Here is an 18,269-nt window from a genome sequence, read left to right on the forward strand (position 1 = left end):
AAATGTGATGCGGGAAAAATGCATGTTTTTGCTGCATACATATTATTTAATTTTTTTAACACCTTCTGTCCAGGTTTGGAATCAGTGGGACAGTGATTAATTAAAAAACGGTGAACATTTAATTCCTTTAATTAATAGCCAGGTTTTACTTTTTGGTTTATTGAAAATGTAAAATATATTTTTGGGTTGTGGCAGTGTTTCCCAGACCCATTAATATATATATATATATATATATATATATATATATATTTTTTTTTTTTTTTTTTTTTAAATAGACTGGGGGGAAAGATTCATCTTTCACCACAATGACCTGAAGCACACAGCCAAGACAACACTGGAGTGGCTTTAGGACAAATCTATGAACGTCCTTGAGAGGCACAGCCAAAACCTGGACTGGAAGTCTTTTGAACATCTGTGGGGAGACCTGGAGATCACAGTTAATAAATGCTTCCCATGTAATCGTACAGAGCTTAAGAGGATCTACACTGAAGAACTGAACAAATTGCCCAAATCCAAATGTGCAAAGCTGGTTGAGACATACCCAAAAAGATGTGATCGTTTGCAGAAAGTGCTTCAACAAAGTACTGAATAAAGGGTCTAAATCATTAAGTCCATATTTCTGTTTTCTGCACTTCTACCAATTGATACATGCTCAACCACACTGCATTTGTGACTAGACAGAAATTATTAAAATTTAATGATGATAATTATTTCTGGAATATATCTTTATCACATTTCATGGCTAACTGACTCTTTATTCGAAGCATTAATTAGATAAATGGGTACTCAATAAAATTGAGACACTACTGTAAGAAATTTTTGCTATATTTACAGAGGTAAGTCAACTGAAATATAATTATGACAAACAACATGACAGGTATTATTTTATAGATTTCACTAATAAATAAATACATTGTGTAGGTTAGACTTATAGAACGTAAGCCAATTGATCTTGGGTTTTAGTTCTTCTGAAGTTTCGACAGAACAAACACAATGTCATCCGCTGTACAGTAAGGCAAACCCCTGTCAGAAGTGGTTTTCAGTGAACATTGTTCTTGGTAGGGAGTAAAAGCAAACTTTGGTGAAGTATCCCTGATTCCAGCTTGAGGCATACTGGGTGTTTAAAGACATAATATATCCATGACTATAAATACATTAATGAAGTTAGCAACCATTTTAAAACACTGGCAAAAATGCATTATGGGAAAAAAAAAAAATGATAACCCATTCCTCTCCATATGAGCAAAATATCAAATGAAAACAGTCTATTTAGATTCTTCTGCAGAGAACAAGAAACGATCATCTTATTCCACTCTTAAGCTCAGCTCCCTTGGAGTTCATTTGGTTTCTTTTCCACACATTTGGGATCTAGGGAGAAGAAACAGATGGTTTTATAATAAAGTCACAGAAATCATGAGAAGAATCTGAAGACAAAGGCAGGCGTGACAGACCAGTCAGCAACACATGCAGTACCCAGGGAAGGACTGGGACATGACTGAGCAATACAGGTCCCACACCACACTTAAAATGGTCCTGTTAGTGGTGCGTATTTGCGTGTAAGACAACCATAAGAAGTATCTATGAAGCACCTGTAGAGGGACAGTTGGCTCCAGGTGTCGGCCCAGGAAAGACAGCAACCTCCTCCAGATTAGCCCACTACCAAGAAACATGAAGCCTGTCACCAGCCAGAACACCTTGGGGTCCTGTGGGGAAGAAAACAACTCGTTGTTTCATCTAGAGTTAGATCTCAATGGACAACACGATTAGCCAGTCACCCTTCACCTCAGGTTCCCAAACAATTCATTTCTCATTTTTGCCACCTCACATTTTGACAGCACGCGTTCCTGGTTAACAACTGAGATTAAAGCATATCCATCGTTCACCTCCTCAAACGTGGACTCCAGGTTCATCCCGAAGGCGACGCCCATGAGGCCGAATAGGGAGAGGGAGAAGGTTCCCATGGTGAGCTGCAAGTTCAGACGCATCATCACGTTCCGGTGGCTGAGTGTGTTACGGCCAATGGGAAAAGAGGTAGACGGACGGTGAGAAACTAGGCCTACCGACCCGAGCGGTTTACACAAAACAACCACATCAGAAAAGGACAATGGCATCGTCACCAGGTGGAGAAACCGGCCACTTCCCCAGAGAGCCTTAAGATACATCTAAGAACTGCTGACAATGTAAAACGATAAATGATGTGGACCAAATGCTAGGTCAACACTGCCAGCCATGATGCATTTAAACAGATAGTCAGTATATGTTGCACGGAAGCGGCGTGATTGAGTACACTATATACAGCCTTTGCATGGGGGGGACGGGGGGGGTCACCAGGGTTCAGTAAACAGTACCTGTCCAGGTTTATGAAGATAATACTCTCTGAGTCATCTATCAGACCCTTCAGCTCCCTGGTGGTGTTGCCCAGCTCTTCAGCTTGCATGAAGTAGTTTTCCAGGAGAAGCTCCATCTCCTCCGCATGATCAATTCCCAGACTGCTCTCCTCACTGCCTCCAGAGACACACACAGACCAAACACCCTGGAATAAATAAGGGCCCTGCTGTACATGTCTAAAGCCTCCTAAATACACACACACACACACACACACACACACACACACACACACACACACACACACACACACACACACACACACACACACACACACACACACACACACACACACACAAAGTAAACCCCCCAGCTATCCACGGTTCCACATTCGCTAACTGAAGTATCTGCGGAAATGTTTCAAGAAGTCTTGAAATGCTAAAAACGCGCTAATTCCAGCCATCCAAGCATCGATCCGGTTAATTGCATCAAGTGCAAATATAAAGAAAATCTAAAGTAAACTGTCCATTACATAATGATTATGCAAATAAACAGTCACGCGCACGATATGTTTTCCTAGATGCAATTGTGTTGAATTAATACTCACCCGCATTTGTGTCACTTATCTGCAAAAAACACACACGCGCGCTAAAACACACACGCGCGCTAAAACACACACGCGCGCTAAAACACACACGCGCGCTAAAACACACACGCGCGCTAAAACACACACGCGCGCTAAAACACACACGCGCGCTAAAACACACACGCGCGCTAAAACACACACGCGCGCTAAAACACACACGCGCGCTAAAACACACACGCGCGCTAAAACACACACGCGCGCTAAAACACACACGCGCGCTAAAACACACACGCGCGCTAAAACACACGCGCGCGCTAAAACACACACGCGCGCTAAAACACACAGCAGCAGAGAGCAGCCAGTGCCAGACCCTGGCCCCATCCCCAGCCCTTTGGATAGTACCATCAACCCCACGATGCCTATGCCACTTCTCTAACCAAACATTCAGATCATCAAAAATGTGTAGAACGGACACAGACTTAAAAAAGGAATGATATTTCTACCTAAAGTGCATGTTGAAATTTCACCTACAATGCACAGGGATCCGTCCACTTGGTGACGCAAAGCTCCTCAATCATCTCGTCCTCATCTAGGATCTTTAACAGACTGTCCTTGAAGACCTTGATGTCTGTCTCCAACTCTGACAGGCTACACAGAAAACAAAATTATTACATGCTGGGAATTTTCCCAAGAATGACATTTTGTCTGATGTTCCAGAAGGGAGAACATTAACAGAATTGAAGACAGAGTTCAACCAGCCTATTGCAGGAACTTCATAATTCTTCACCTTCAATGGAGGATCTGCTTGGATAAGATGAACCGAACATTAGACTGAACACCTACTACGCTCCTTTTCACGCTCTTCCACTCACTTCTTGCTGTTCTGCAGTAGTATGTGCAGTTTGCTGCGATCTGCGGAGAGCAGTTTAGGATCCACGAGGGACTCGAGGATATCCAGAATGACAGGCTGAACTTCATTCAGTCGAGCCTGCAGGGTGTTCACCTACACAGAAACAAACAATAAATAGGTGCCTGATGAAATACCACCTGGACGTGCTAACCACAGCATACCTTAATCCCTTTAAAAACTGCTTTGTCCGTTTCAGACTGGACAGAACAGCGGTGAAGCAGTGACTCAGAGCAGCCCGTTTCATACCCTGTGCTGCAGAATAGCTTCCAGGGCACGGAACTCGAATGGCAGCGAATGAGTGGCCAGCGCCCCGTGGTCCCCACTCAACTGAGGTGCCAACTCCTGGACCAGCCACCTCTCTAAGCCCAGACCGCGGAAATCCAACACCAACAGGCAGTTAGGGGTCACTACAGCCTTTAAGGCCTAAGAAAGGACACAGGAACACAAGGAAACACTGCTCAGCACTGGAGGAACTTCATACGGGATTTTCACAAATGTCACAACAGGACAAAACCAAGCCAACTGCTGGCCTAACAGTTCCCTCAGTGAAACAATGATTGTGAAAGTCGAGATTCGAGACAAACTACACCGCACGATTATGGATCCTTGTTAATGAGCCATATTACAAATCCTCAACTAGGATATTCCTACACACATTTTCCTTTCACACAAACAACCCTGGATTGAAATCCCTCCAGGGTTGTTTGTGATTGAATGGTAAACTAGCTACCTCAATGCGAATGATGATGTTGTTGTTCCGAGCAGTGATGCTGGTGAGGTGTTGGAATCTCAGGTCTCTGGCCTGCAGACTCAGTTCTTGATACAGCTCCATTTTCTTTCTCTCTGAGGGTGTTAGATCAGGAATCAGAGCTCACACCCAAAACTTGAATTGGGAATGACAACTTGTCAGTAGGGCAGTAAATGGTTGCATTCAAACAAGGTGGTCCTTGTGAGCATTTAAAATAATAGACAAGCTAAGGAGGACTGTGACTACCGAGTGTGTGTGTGTTCCAATACTACCGAGTGTGTGTGTGTGTGTGTGTGTTCCAATACTACCGAGTGTGTGTGTTCCAATACTACCGAGTGTGTGTGTGTGTTCCAATACTACCGAGTGTGTGTGTGTGTGTGTGTTCCAATACTACCGAGTGTGTGTGTGTGTTCCAATACTACCGAGTGTGTGTGTGTGTGTGTTCCAATACTACCGAGTGTGTGTGTGTGTGTGTTCCAATACTACCGAGTGTGTGTGTGTGTGTGTGTTCCAATACTACCGAGTGTGTGTGTGTGTGTTCCAATACTACCGAGTGTGTGTGTGTGTGTGTTCCAATACTACCGAGTGTGTGTGTGTGTGTGTGTTCCAATACTACCGAGTGTGTGTGTGTGTGTGTTCCAATACTACCGAGTGTGTGTGTGTGTGTGTTCCAATACTACCGAGTGTGTGTGTGTGTTCCAATACTACCGAGTGTGTGTGTGTGTGTGTGTTCCAATACTACCGAGTGTGTGTGTGTGTGTGTGTGTGTGTGTTCCAATACTACCGAGTGTGTGTGTGTGTGTGTGTGTGTGTGTTCCAATACTACCGAGTGTGTGTGTGTGTGTGTTCCAATACTACCGAGTGTGTGTGTGTGTGTGTTCCAATACTACCGAGTGTGTGTGTGTGTGTGTTCCAATACTACCGAGTGTGTGTGTGTGTTCCAATACTACCGAGTGTGTGTGTGTGTGTGTGTGTGTTCCAATACTACCGTGTGTGTGTGTGTGTGTGTGTGTGTTCCAATACTACCGAGTGTGTGTGTGTGTGTGTGTGTGTGTGTGTTCCAATACTACCGAGTGTGTGTGTGTGTGTGTGTGTGTGTGTTCCAATACTACCGAGTGTGTGTGTGTGTGTGTGTGTGTTCCAATACTACCGAGTGTGTGTGTGTGTGTGTGTGTTCCAATACTACCGAGTGTGTGTGTGTGTGTGTGTGTTCCAATACTACCGAGTGTGTGTGTGTGTGTGTGTGTTCCAATACTACCGAGTGTGTGTGTGTGTGTGTGTGTGTGTTCCAATACTACCGAGTGTGTGTGTGTGTGTGTGTGTTCCAATACTACCGAGTGTGTGTGTGTGTGTGTGTGTTCCAATACTACCGAGTGTGTGTGTGTGTGTGTGTGTTCCAATACTACCGAGTGTGTGTGTGTGTGTGTGTGTTCCAATACTACCGAGTGTGTGTGTGTGTGTGTGTGTTCCAATACTACCGAGTGTGTGTGTGTGTGTGTGTGTGTGTTCCAATACTACCGAGTGTGTGTGTGTGTGTGTGTGTTCCAATACTACCGAGTGTGTGTGTGTGTGTGTGTGTGTTCCAATACTACCGAGTGTGTGTGTGTGTGTGTGTGTTCCAATACTACCGAGTGTGTGTGTGTGTGTGTGTGTTCCAATACTACCGAGTGTGTGTGTGTGTGTGTGTGTTCCAATACTACCGAGTGTGTGTGTGTGTGTGTGTGTTCCAATACTACCGAGTGTGTGTGTGTGTGTGTGTGTTCCAATACTACCGAGTGTGTGTGTGTGTGTTCCAATACTACAGAGTGTGTGTGTGTGTGTTCCAATACTACCGAGTGTGTGTGTGTGTGTTCCAATACAACCGAGTGTGTGTGTGTGTGTTCCAATACTACCGAGTGTGTGTGTTCCAATACTACCGAGTGTGTGTGTGTGTTCCAATACTACCGAGTGTGTGTGTGTGTGTTCCAATACAACCGAGTGTGTGTGTGTGTGTTCCAATACTACCGAGTGTGTGTGTGTGTGTTCCAATACTACCGAGTGTGTGTGTGTGTGTTCCAATACTACCGAGTGTGTGTGTGTGTGTTCCAATACTACCGAGTGTGTGTGTGTGTGTTCCAATACTACCGAGTGTGTGTGTTCCAATACTACCGAGTGTGTGTGTTCCAATACTACCGAGTGTGTGTGTTCCAATACTACCGAGTGTGTGTGTGTTCCAATACTACCGAGTGTGTGTGTGTGTGTGTTCCAATACTACCGAGTGTGTGTGTGTGTGTTTGTTCCAATACTACTGAGTGTGTGTGTGTCTGTTCCAATACTACTGAGTGTGTGTGTGTGTGTGTGTGTGTTCCAATACTACTGAGTGTGTGTGTGTGTGTTCCAATACTACTGAGTGTGTGTGTGTTCCAATACTACTGAGTGTGTGTGTGTTTGTTCCAATACTACTGAGTGTGTGTGTGTGTGTGTTCCAATACTACCGAGTGTGTGTGTGTTCCAATACTACCGAGTGTGTGTGTGTGTTCCAATACTACCGAGTGTGTGTGTGTGTTCCAATACTACCGAGTGTGTGTGTGTGTTCCAATACTACCGAGTGTGTGTTCCAATACTACTGAGTGTGTGTGTGTGTGTTTGTTCCAATACTACTGAGTGTGTGTGTGTGTGTGTGTTCCAATACTACTGAGTGTGTGTGTGTGTGTTCCAATACTACTGAGTGTGTGTGTGTGTGTTCCAATACTACTGAGTGTGTGTGTGTGTGTTTGTTCCAATACTACTGAGTGTGTGTTCCAATACTACTGAGTGTGTGTTCCAATACTACTGAGTGTGTGTTCCAATACTACTGAGTGTGTGTGTGTGTTCCAATACTACTTACCAAATGAGGTAACATTCCCATCTTTGTCAAATTTCATCTATGAGGAAAAAAGCACAGTTGAGCGTACATCATGTTTCTTGATGAATATCTTAATTCCACACAATCTCACTCCAATGAAAGAAATACTTAGGTAACTGACATATTGTTTTACATGTTTAACACATTGAGTTAAAGCAATAAATCTGACCTAAAATGCATTTTTGAGAAGGCAATTTAATTCTAGTTCATAGTGTGTCAAGGCTGATTTGACGAATACCTGTTTATGTGAAAAATGCAATATGATTTGAAATATCTCGGTAGGTAAATATTTCTGGGTACGATTAACACATCTAAAATGTGTCACTTACGACAACAAATGCAGGAGCCACAGTGGAGAGGGATGCTTCAGTTACTCTATGGCGAATGAAATATGTTGCTGTGTAAAATGAAACATTACATTAACAAATATCAACACGTGTGTATGTTGCAGCTACAGCTACCATAAAAGACAGTAACAGCGACTCTCTCATACCTACCAAGCTGGCATGGTTGTAAAAATGTTGCGTTCCCCCTCGTCACCGACAGATGCTTGGAGAGTTGGCATTTTAAAATTGATCTAGAACAATACGCTGTCCTGCAGGTAAAACCGATAGGAAGGACCCTGCATTGAATTTCTAGGCTTCTCCAAAGGATACCAGCCCTTGTAAATGACTTGAAACATGCTTCCATTGTCTTAATAACACCAGCTCATTTAAGAAGTGTCCTTAGTTTAACTGCAGTGGATGTGTTGCATTGCAGGTTATTCCAGTCTCATTCGGGAAGTCTAAAGAAGTACGAGTCCTCATTGAATTAGCTAGCTTGCGGGATAGTTAGCTACATGGTTTGGCTAGGTATTTACGATTCATTTGACAAATAAAGTAAGTCAGTGGTTTCGGATTGGAGAAGTTACACAACCAATTCAGTACCAAGTCGTATGAAAACAATTTGCGATCACATTGAAATAGCTAGATAGCTAGTAATTTAGCTACCTTCAATTAGCTACTGTAGCTAACCAACTTTTATGCTATAGCAACACTAGCTCGTTCTTCCTGTACGAACATCTGAACCTCTCGTAGAGTCAAAAGAAAATCCAATAATAAGGAAAATAATAAATGTATTGATTATATAGCTCAATCCTAAAGCCATTGGTCTATTCTTCCGTTTGACCGGGCGGTAGCTACCTGGCTAGCCAAGCCTACTCAACAACTACGACACTACTGGGCATGGGTATTGGTGTCAGAGAACACGTGCATGACCCTGAACCAAAGGTTGCAACCCATTTGAACTAATTAACTCAAGAAGATTTGTTCAAAGGAAGGAGTGTACATTTTTGCTAGCAAAATCACAAAATAACCTTGAATATTTCCCAATGTATCAATGTTACTCAAGATAAATACATTAAACTGAGAATTGTGTTTTCATTCTGGAGAACCAATCGTCACCCAATGTGTTACATGACGTTGAACAAGAAGGCGTTACCACAGCTTCATCAGCATCAGCACCATCGAACTGTGACTGAACCGTCAGCATTTTCCCGAGCTCCGACTCGGTTCTGCGTTGTCTTCGGGAGGATGCCGAGGGAAGAGATGTACCTGTTTTGACAAACTGTATCATTTTAAAAGAATACTTTTTTCGGTGGCGTAGTTTCATATAATCATACCGTCAGCTTTTGCTGTCAATATCCATCAATTGGATTTTTCTCTTAAAAAAATAGATTTTATACAGTTAAAATGTTCCCTTCGTGCTATTCAAAGCCTACGAGTTCAAACAATCTATTTAAGAGGACTTCTATAACAAAGCTATTACTTGGAGTGTTTGTCGTGTATATGTTGCACACCTGCTGGGTGATCTATGGCTTCCTATACATCAAGTCTTGCGACAGAGGTAAAGGAGACTGCATTTCTTCATACCTTGCAAACAGACCGCATCTTCAGGTAATTAGGGGACTTGGTCTTCCATATATTGTAGACAACAGCAGCGAAATGTCGTGTTGTTAGATATAGAGTCGTTTCTTTGATTGAATACTTTACTTAAGCTATTGTGTTGTTCGGAGAATGCACTGCAATTTGATTACTGTATAATGATTGCAAGTTCAGGGCCCATAAATATATGTATATATTTAATGGAATACATGTTAAATATTATATATATTATTCATTTTGATAGCTCAGCATTTTCTCCTGTTTAAAACCTGACGACAGTGAACTCAATCTCATCATCAAGATAGATGACTTTGACATACATTCCAAATTTGAAAGGTAGGTCGAATTGCCATTTAAATCTGCACTCACATGGTGAAAAAATAGCATGTAAATTATAGTCAAGTTACCTACATTATAAAGATGAGTTAATGGGCTATTTCCCCAAGTGATACTTTTCATCAAAGTTCCATGAGCTGTGGTCAAAAGTTATATAGATATATCTATAGGCAAGAGTGTGGTATTTGGGATGCATGTCTCTCACCTGTCATCGTTCTTTTTAAATTAAGGGTGGTGAATGTGTCCTTGCCACTGGCAACGCGTAACAACGGGACCTTGCACACAGTGGTTTTTGTACACAAGGCTGGAGTGTCTCCCTTGAAGGACAGCCAGCAGGTCCATCATGTTGCCCAGCTCAGCTCATACATGGTTCCCAAAGATACACTGAGCTCACATGTAGAACTCCTCAAAGTAAGAGAAGAAAATGATTCCCCTGTCCATCTTCTAGCCTGCCCTGACAAAACGTCTGCTTTATTAAACTCTCTGTTTGATCCACCCATTTGATTACCACTTTTCCACCTTTCCCTGGTATTGTGTTCCTCAGAAGCAAACTGTCACTAGTCCTCGAATAGGCAGACCAGTCTCTCACTGGCGGTCCCGTCTAACCCTGAACATGATGTCAGAGGACTTCACCTTCAACAGAGGGACCTTGCCAAGTGATGTCTGGCGTTACATGCGAGTGTAAGTCCAATACTCTATAAACCATGTTGAATTGTGTGTGTGAGTGTGTGTGTGTGTGTGTGTGTTTGTGTGTGTGTGTGTGGGTGGTAGTAGGCGTGCAATAGCAGACTAAACCTTAGATCGCATAACATCACTCACATCACGCTAAGCCATAGCTACAAAAATGGTGAGAACTTTTTACTTTATCAATAATCAGATATTCTTGTATTTTTAGATTTGAGGAGGAAAACAGGATGATTTATCTCCCCCTTCTACACATTGATGAACTCAGTGTCAGGGTGAAGGACATGATGGTGAGCTGTCACTCTGACTCTACTCTCCGTTTTATATCTGTCACATTCAGAAATGCTATGAATATAATTACATACGCCACATAAACTACTTGGAAGAGACTTTTAATGTGTTTTCTTAGGAGATTAATGGCTCCTTAACACAACTACCTCTTACAATATCGTACGAAGGCCTATCGCTGAGGCAATTCCGTTTCTGGATCCACATGCAAGATGTAACGTTTTCTCTGAAACATTTTGGTGAGTTATTTGCCTTAGTGCTAAACTTATCTGGATAGTTGGGGATTTTAGCAATGATGCCCTTTATCTACTTCCCCATAGTTAGAATAGCTTGTGAATACCCTTCTGTATGCATCCTGCAGTGGCTAACTAGTGCTTATGTAATAGCTCACTAGCATTATCTCAATGACTTGTTGTGGATGGTATGTAGGAGCATGCTAGCAGGAATTAATCTGTCCCAGGGAAGTAGATAAAGGTCCTCGGTGCCAGAATCCCAAGTATCCCTTGAAAGGTAAAGTTAAAACATTTCCATATGGCCTTACCTACACTGTTTATATGTTTGCAAATGATCCCACTAAAACAGATCTATTTTCAATTTACTTTGTAATGGAGTTAGTGTATTGTTATGTTTGGCTTAATCACTTGTAAAAAACTAACAAAAAGAAAGCATTTCAAAAGCATTGTCCAAAGTAAGACTGATGTAATATGAGTTGGCTTAGACACATTTTCATTAAGCGTTGAAGTCATCCATCACCAGGTGAAACAATTCAAAATGAAACAAGAACGCTTTGGGGGATCACTGCTCACATAAGCAGTCAAATATGGTCACGTAAGATATTGAGGAGCTTTTGTAGTCCTTTAATAAACTGTGATACAATTAATAATTTATTTCACAATTCTCTGCTGTATGCATTTTAGGGTTCACTGAGGTGAATATAGATGAAATCAAAGGCGTTCTTGTCGACACTAACTTGTACCTGTTGGCATTGACGGCCCTGGTGACCATGTTCCATGTAAGGGTTATTATCAGAACAAACTGATTATATCATTTCAAAGCATGTCAGCCATCTACACTTAGTCATTTGTCTAATTCTTGCAGTTCACATTTGAATTCCTGGCCTTTAAAAATGACATAAGCTTTTGGAGGAAGAAGAAAAGCATGGTGGGCATGTCTGGAAAAGCAGGTGAGAGTGGTATGGGAGTGGTAAAATATATATTCATAATGGGAGTGGTAAAATATATATTAATAATATCATATGTATACCTTGTTCTTATGGATCCATGTTTTCATGACAATTTAATGAATTAGGAAAGATGAGGCATAAGGTTATAGGCTGCATTTTAAATGGCACTCTATTCCCTTTGTAGTGTACTTTTTTGACTAGGGTAGTGCACTTTGTAGTCAATAGGATACCATTAGGGATGGATGAGATCAAGGCCATAAAGATCCATAGACAGGCCTCGACATTAATCAGTTTTCTGCCCATAAACACCACCTCCAGCAGATTTCTGACATGCTGGCGTCATCTCATCTATGTCACATCAATTCAATTGTCTGTATCTCTAATGCTCTCCCATTCCAGTGCTGTGGAGATGCTCCAGCACAATAGTGATTTTCCTGAAAATTCTCGAGGAACGAAGCAGTTTGTTAGTACTTATCCCTGTTGGAATAGGAGCCATTATTGAGGTACTTTATCCGACACAAATGACCAGGTTTGAAAGGATTTACAGTGTCAATGCCTAATCTCTTGTTTTTGACAAGCTTTATATTAGCCGGGGATGGCAGGAGGTTCTATGTTGCCTGCTGTTCTGTAATATGTAGTGGTATTAGATGCTGCATATGTTAGAACTTTGAGTCAGCCCACTTTTTAGTGACGTTTGAAACGTGATGTTCTTCTCACCCTATAGCTATGGAAGGTCAAACAGGTTTACAAGATACAGCTTCAGTGGAGAACCTCAAGGTCTATATTTCATGTAAGTGTGTGATTACATTTTTTTTGTGTTCATAATATTTTGTCATTGCACGAATGGAGAGGGCAATTTGTCCTGTTTTTACATGTTATTACACATTTTGATTAGGAAAAACGTATATATGTATGTACTCAAATGTATCTTTTAATGTCAAATGATGTGTTATTATTTTCTTCTTGAAAATTGTATTCAGGTTGGTAAATTTGATGAGTCGGAGAGAAAGACGACACAACATGATAGACAGGTGCACTGGAAGTCGCAGAATTGGTTGTAGTATGTTTGGTTTCTTAATAACGCTGGCACACTAAACCAAACACACAAGTATTTTCTAATGTAGCACTTATTTTTCTAGGCGATGAAATGTCTGTCGTATTTAGTGTATCCATTGTCTATTAGTGGAGCCATCTTCTCTCTGTTGTACCTGAGGTACAAAAGGTGAGACCATTCTGGAGTTTAAATACATTTAAAACACAAATATATAGTTTTGACTGGGACATCTATACTAAACCTCTAATATTCATATTTCGTTTGACAGCTATTATTCATTGTTAATCAACAACCTCGTCAGTGGTAGGTTTTACACATTATCTGTCAAGTGTACTTGGTCGTTTTGAATGTAATATAAATTGATAAAGGAAATACATATATTTATATATATATATTTTACACTAGCCTGGTCAATCAGACTGGAGGCTGTGCTCCAGTCTGTATTGTATAAATTATGTATTTAACTATGAAGTGTGTTAATAGCAGCTATTAGTCGGTAATATCAAATGTGTTTTCCTGCAGGAATATATGCTTTTGGGTTCCTATCCATGGCGCCGCAGCTGTTCATTAACTACAAGGTTTGCCTTTTCTTGAAATGTACTGCATAATGTGTGTAAAATGTTATGCATTGACAGAAATGTTCAAATTGTTCTTCTTCTATTTCTTCTTCACTCTTGTTCCCACAGTTGAAATCTGTGGGCCACTTACAATGGAATGTCTTGATGTATAAAGTGAGTAGCAACAATAACCATTTTGAAATCCAGTTCACAGTTGTGGGAGTGTTCTGGAACATCTGCTAATTACATGCATCTAGTTCTGTTCGGTTTGTGGAGGCATTCCACATAGCACCCTATTCCCTATAAGCCCTGTGTAACAAGTACTGCATTATACTGTATATGGAATACTATACTGTATATGGAATACAGTGTATGGGAGGCACTCGCAATTCTAATAAAGCCTTCTTGTGCCTCTCATTTTGTTCAGGCGGTCAATACATTTGTCAACGATACCTTTGCCTGTATCTTTGGCACACACCCGTGCCACCAGCTCTCCTGCTTTAGGGATGACATTTTGTTTCTCGTCTACCTTTACCAGAGGAGGTGGGTGAGCCTTTGTTCAGCTGTCCCTCTAAATTGCCACTAAACAAGGCCCTCTAAATTGCCACTAAATTGTAAAGGAAGGAAAATGTAAAAGTAAAATACATGAATTTACACTGTCTCCCCTATCACTGTTATCACTGGGTTCTGGTCACATTATAGTGTGTGGATATAGTGACTAATAAGATAATTGCCCCATCTTTCTATTTTTCTCTTTCTATCGTTCAGGCTCTACTCCACAAACAAGTCCAAAGGTTGTCAGTATGGATCAGGCCACCACAACCACAGGAAACCTAAAGCCCAGTGATGACTGAGTTTAACACAAGCAAACCAAGTTAAATGAGTGAAACATTCCTGCACACACTGGCGTTGCCAACAGCATGGGGGGCTCTCAGAGGGTGCATTTGGGTTTAGAATAAGCCTTTAATAAAGTGTATTATATGTTTGCAAGTCGAGAATGTAGAGAACACACCCTGAATTGTTCATCATTATCCACTTACATGTCAGTTAAGATTCTTTGTAATTACCATGACCAACAATGCACTAGATACGGCCAGCCAGTGTGAACCTTACTAAAGCATGAAGCTTCCCTTCTGGAATTGCACATCGTTTCCAAATGGAGGCATGGTTGTCAGCTTCTTGCTGTACTGTTGCCCGCTGGTTATTTTAGTATTCTTTTTATTTTTGCGAATAGTGAATGTATAATGCTAAAGGGAGAAAGTGGTAAATCAATGACTTTTGACAGTTGAAAATGATTGCACTAACTGGATAATGAACATACATACACTACCGTTCAAAAGCTAAGGGTCACTTAGAAATGTCCTTGTTTTTCATGAAATCATAAATTACATTTCACCCCCATGCTTCCAGAAGCACCTCCCAAAAGTTGGATTGGATTGATGGGCACTTCTCACGTGTCGTATGGTCAAGCTGCTCCCACAACAGCTCAATAGAGTTGAGATCCAGTGACTGTGCTGGCCATTATAGACAGAATACCAGCTGACTGCTTCTTCCCTAAGTAGTTCTTGCATAGTCCATATTGCAAAATGGAGTGATGGCCTTCCTTCCTCAAGATCCCTTTTACCCTGTACAAATCTCAGTGTGAGATATGGCTTTTTCTTTGCAACTCTGGCTAGAAGGCCAGTATCATGGAGTCTCTACACTGTTGACGTTTAGACTGGTGTTTTGCGGGTACTAATTAATTACGTTTTCTCAAACTAGACGCTCTAATGTATTTGTCCACTTGCTCAGTTGGGCCTCCCACTCCTCTTTTTATTCTGGTTAGAGCCAGTTTGCACTGTTCTGTGAATGGAGTAGTTCACACCATTGTACAAGATCTTCAGTTTCTCAATTTGTTCAATTTCTCATATAGAATAACCTTCATTTTTTTTAGAACAAGAATATACTTTCGAAAACATGTGACCCCAAACTATTGAATTCCAGTGTATAAGTTAGATGTTTTTACTAATATCCATATGCTAGTCATATCCAAAATGTATGCAGTATGTATCTGACATTGAACGTTTGAGCTGCAATGAATGCACTAATGCAGTTTATGCACTTACATAATATGCACTTATCAGGAATCTACAGAAGTCCTAACCCTAAAACTTAGCCCAGAGACTAAGTTTATGTCGTAGTATCTTGTTTGAACAATATAGTATCTTGTTTAAACGACTTAGCAAAAAAATTAAGTAGTAAAAAAAAAAAAAAAAAGACTACTAAGTCATTACTAAGTCGTTCAAATGAGATACTAAGTTGTTCAAACAAGATAATCATTAGTATGTCTAATTAGGTCAAATTCATTATGCACCAGCATTAAAAGGACATGTAATGGTTGCTACAGCCTATCGTTCTTTGATTCCGTCCAGGTGATGGGCCTATTATTGTTCATTAATATTTATTTGAAACCCTAAAGCAAGGCAACCTTTGAACTCCAAAGCATTAAGTCAGAACAGTGGGCAATCAGCTGAATAGTAGCACGTTGGCATAAGGTGAGGATGCATCAAGTGTGCCATGACATTTTGCTCAAATGATAAAACATTGTGTGTAATACAAAACAGGACTGTCCAATAAATATTCAATCCAGGAAACATTACAACGAATACAAAACTGATAATGATAATATCAAATGTGTTTTTATTAAAAACATTTCAAATATTTATTAAGAGCTCTCTGAGTGAACAAGACTGAGCAAACATTGATGATGAAACCTAACCAGAATTCTCTATTAAACACATTTTAGAATTACGAAATGTCTATTCTCAGTAATTTTTCATAACAGGGTGGAAACGTGTGAGTAAGGCATACAGACTAACCTAATGAAACATTGAAATATATTGAACCAAGATCTATTGTTTACCCACGTACAAAATGATGATCATCCTTAAATGTGAGGTAATTGTGAAAAGGGGCTTTTAATTTTAGTAGTCAAGAAGAGTGTCTTTTTCTGTTAATGTCAAGCTTACAGGAGGATTTGAGGTGTGAGGTTTGACAGCAATTGCCTTAAGGACTTTCTTGATGTCCCACTTCAATGACATCTGGTATATGAAATAATATACAAAACAACTTTTAATGTGTCAGTGTGTTCCTTCCACTCTAAAGTATCACATACAAAACAACTTTTAATGTGTCAGTGTGTTCCTTCCACTCTAAAGTATCACATACAAAACAACTTTTAATATGTCAGTGTGTTCCTTCCACTCTAAAGTATCACATACAAAACAACTTTTAATGTGTCAGTGTGTTCCTTCCACTCTAAAGTATCATATACAATACTTCCCACAGAATACATTCTCATTATGTTGGGAATTAAATAGTCAACACTTTTTTGTAGCCTTTTACTCTGGAATCACCTGATCAACTTACCTCTTGTTAATCATCAGTTCTCATTTTTAACCATGTGACAGCCCCAAGCACACTTGCCTTGGTAACTTTTCATTCAGATTTTACGTCTTTGGAGGGATTACACCAAACTCAGTTTACCAGGCACTGTAATGTATCGTGAGTACTGCCTGGTGCTCTCCAAGGTGTCGGTCTTTCGCAGCAGTAGCTCACTGGAAACACAGGGCTGCGGCTCAGAGGCAGAGGAATTATGATCAAGCATTTGACAATCTTACACACACACACACAGAGACTGAGAGGGAGACAGAGCTCTTATAAGTTCTCACCTTCATTTGGGTTAATCAATCAGCAGTACAAACAGTGCCTTGTTCTGGGAAGATCCAGTAGCCAAGAGTCAGGTCAGCTCTTCTCAGGTCTTTCATCAAACTCTTGTTAAGGGACTCTCCAGGCCCTTTTATAATGTTTTTTATTCATGATGTTTATGAAGGAGGTACACATTTTACATTATTATTCAATGATTGGTTTAGTATGACATAATCCAATCCCCTCCCCTTGTTAATGAAGGAAGTACACATTTTACATAATCGCTCAATGATTGGTTTATCATTAACACATGACCTATACTTTACATCCCCTCCCATAGTCCTTATTTTGGGTCTATGTAGGCCCTCCCCATCTCTTCACAGAGCCTTTGAAAGTTTTCTGTTTTTCGGGGTCTCCGGCTGGTTGATAGATGAACACCAAGAGGGAGGGGGTAGGTTGACGCCACCTGTTTCAGGTCCTGGTGTAGATGAACATCAAGAGGGAGGGGGTAGGTTGACGCCACCTGTTTCAGGTCCTGGTGTAGATGAACACCAAGAGGGAGGGGGTAGGTTGACGCCACCTGTTTCAGGTCCTGGTGTAGATTGTTGATGTTCCGCCCCGCAGTTCATTCGAGTTCTTCTTGATTACTTGCAATCATTTGTCCACCGGAGTTCACGTTTCCTAGTGTGTCGAGAACTGAAAAAGGTTGGCCAAAATGATTAATTGTATTTTCAAAATGCACTAAGACTTTCAAGACATTAACATGATACAAGATCAACTACTTGCAATACATTTACAATTGTTATCTCATGAAAAGTTATTTAAATAAATCACAATGGGCCAATAAAAACTAACTCAAAGTGAATGTACTCTTTATATATGTGCCATTTGTTGCTACAATAATTGATGTATGTACAGTGGGGAGAACAAGTATTTGATGCACTGCAGATTTTGCAGGTTTTCCTACTTACAAAGCATGTAGAGGTCTGCAATTTTTTATCATAGGTACACTTCAACTGTGAGAGACGAAATCTAAAACAAAAATCCACATTGTATGATTTTTAAATAATTTATTAGCATTTTATTGCATGACATAAGTATTTAA

At 40.7% G+C, this 18,269-nt stretch overlaps 2 protein-coding genes across 8 annotated transcripts; one reads left to right on the plus strand and one right to left on the minus strand.

The window, feature by feature from the left end:
• Positions 1 to 807: 807 nt before the first annotated feature.
• mrs2 (magnesium transporter MRS2) lies at positions 808 to 8,639 on the minus strand. Of its 4 annotated transcripts, none has more exons than XM_020041360.2 (11): positions 7,951 to 8,639; positions 7,783 to 7,850; positions 7,436 to 7,472; positions 4,552 to 4,664; positions 4,068 to 4,244; positions 3,784 to 3,914; positions 3,443 to 3,559; positions 2,349 to 2,501; positions 1,884 to 2,001; positions 1,590 to 1,703; positions 808 to 1,368 (listed from the first exon to the last, which is right to left on the minus strand). In XM_020041360.2, exons 1-11 carry the CDS (start codon positions 8,141 to 8,143, stop codon positions 1,300 to 1,302), a joined length of 1,290 nt encoding a protein of 429 aa, XP_019896919.1. In that variant the 5' UTR covers positions 8,144 to 8,639; the 3' UTR covers positions 808 to 1,299. The 4 variants fall into 4 exon arrangements, with proteins under 4 accessions (XP_019896919.1, XP_012994681.1, XP_019896920.1 ...); XM_013139227.3 differs by having other exon boundaries at positions 7,947 to 8,037; XM_020041361.2 differs by lacking the exon at positions 7,783 to 7,850 and having other exon boundaries at positions 7,951 to 8,012.
• A 153-nt stretch (positions 8,640 to 8,792) lies between these two features.
• LOC105018853 (cleft lip and palate transmembrane protein 1-like protein) lies at positions 8,793 to 15,012 on the plus strand. 4 transcript variants are annotated; one of them, XM_010884627.3, is made up of 17 exons: positions 8,793 to 9,387; positions 9,620 to 9,711; positions 9,942 to 10,122; positions 10,256 to 10,392; positions 10,607 to 10,685; positions 10,805 to 10,922; positions 11,601 to 11,695; positions 11,782 to 11,866; positions 12,266 to 12,369; positions 12,591 to 12,656; positions 12,847 to 12,897; positions 13,006 to 13,088; positions 13,189 to 13,223; positions 13,443 to 13,498; positions 13,607 to 13,651; positions 13,905 to 14,020; positions 14,246 to 15,012. In XM_010884627.3, the coding sequence occupies exons 1-17, from the start codon at positions 9,184 to 9,186 to the stop codon at positions 14,322 to 14,324; spliced, it is 1,626 nt and encodes a 541-aa protein (XP_010882929.1). In that variant the 5' UTR covers positions 8,793 to 9,183; the 3' UTR covers positions 14,325 to 15,012. The 4 variants fall into 4 exon arrangements, with proteins under 4 accessions (XP_010882929.1, XP_019896916.1, XP_034144691.1 ...); XM_020041358.2 differs by having other exon boundaries at positions 9,218 to 9,337; XM_020041357.2 differs by lacking the exon at positions 13,905 to 14,020.
• Positions 15,013 to 18,269: the final 3,257 nt, after the last annotated feature.

The sequence above is a fragment of the Esox lucius genome, chromosome 20, assembly GCF_011004845.1.
Source record: "Esox lucius isolate fEsoLuc1 chromosome 20, fEsoLuc1.pri, whole genome shotgun sequence".
Lineage (NCBI taxonomy): Eukaryota > Metazoa > Chordata > Actinopteri > Esociformes > Esocidae > Esox > Esox lucius.

Bases quoted from the DNA above. Each gene is read 5' to 3' on its own strand.
- mrs2 (XM_020041360.2), bottom strand. From the start codon at position 8,143: ATGGAAGCATGTTTCAAGTCATTTACAAGGGCTGGTATCCTTTGGAGA. The intron at 1,704-1,883 runs GTGAACGATGGA...TCTTCCCCACAG, and splicing joins TGGAGTCCACGTTTGAGGAG to GACCCCAAGGTGTTCTGGCT. The intron at 1,369-1,589 runs GTGCTTCATAGA...TCTTCTCCCTAG, and splicing joins AGCCAACTGTCCCTCTACAG to ATCCCAAATGTGTGGAAAAG.
- LOC105018853 (XM_010884627.3), top strand. From the start codon at position 9,184: ATGTTCCCTTCGTGCTATTCAAAGCCTACGAGTTCAAACAATCTATTT. The intron at 9,388-9,619 runs GTAATTAGGGGA...TCATTTTGATAG, and splicing joins CAAACAGACCGCATCTTCAG to CTCAGCATTTTCTCCTGTTT. The intron at 14,021-14,245 runs GTGGGTGAGCCT...TCTATCGTTCAG, and splicing joins GTCTACCTTTACCAGAGGAG to GCTCTACTCCACAAACAAGT.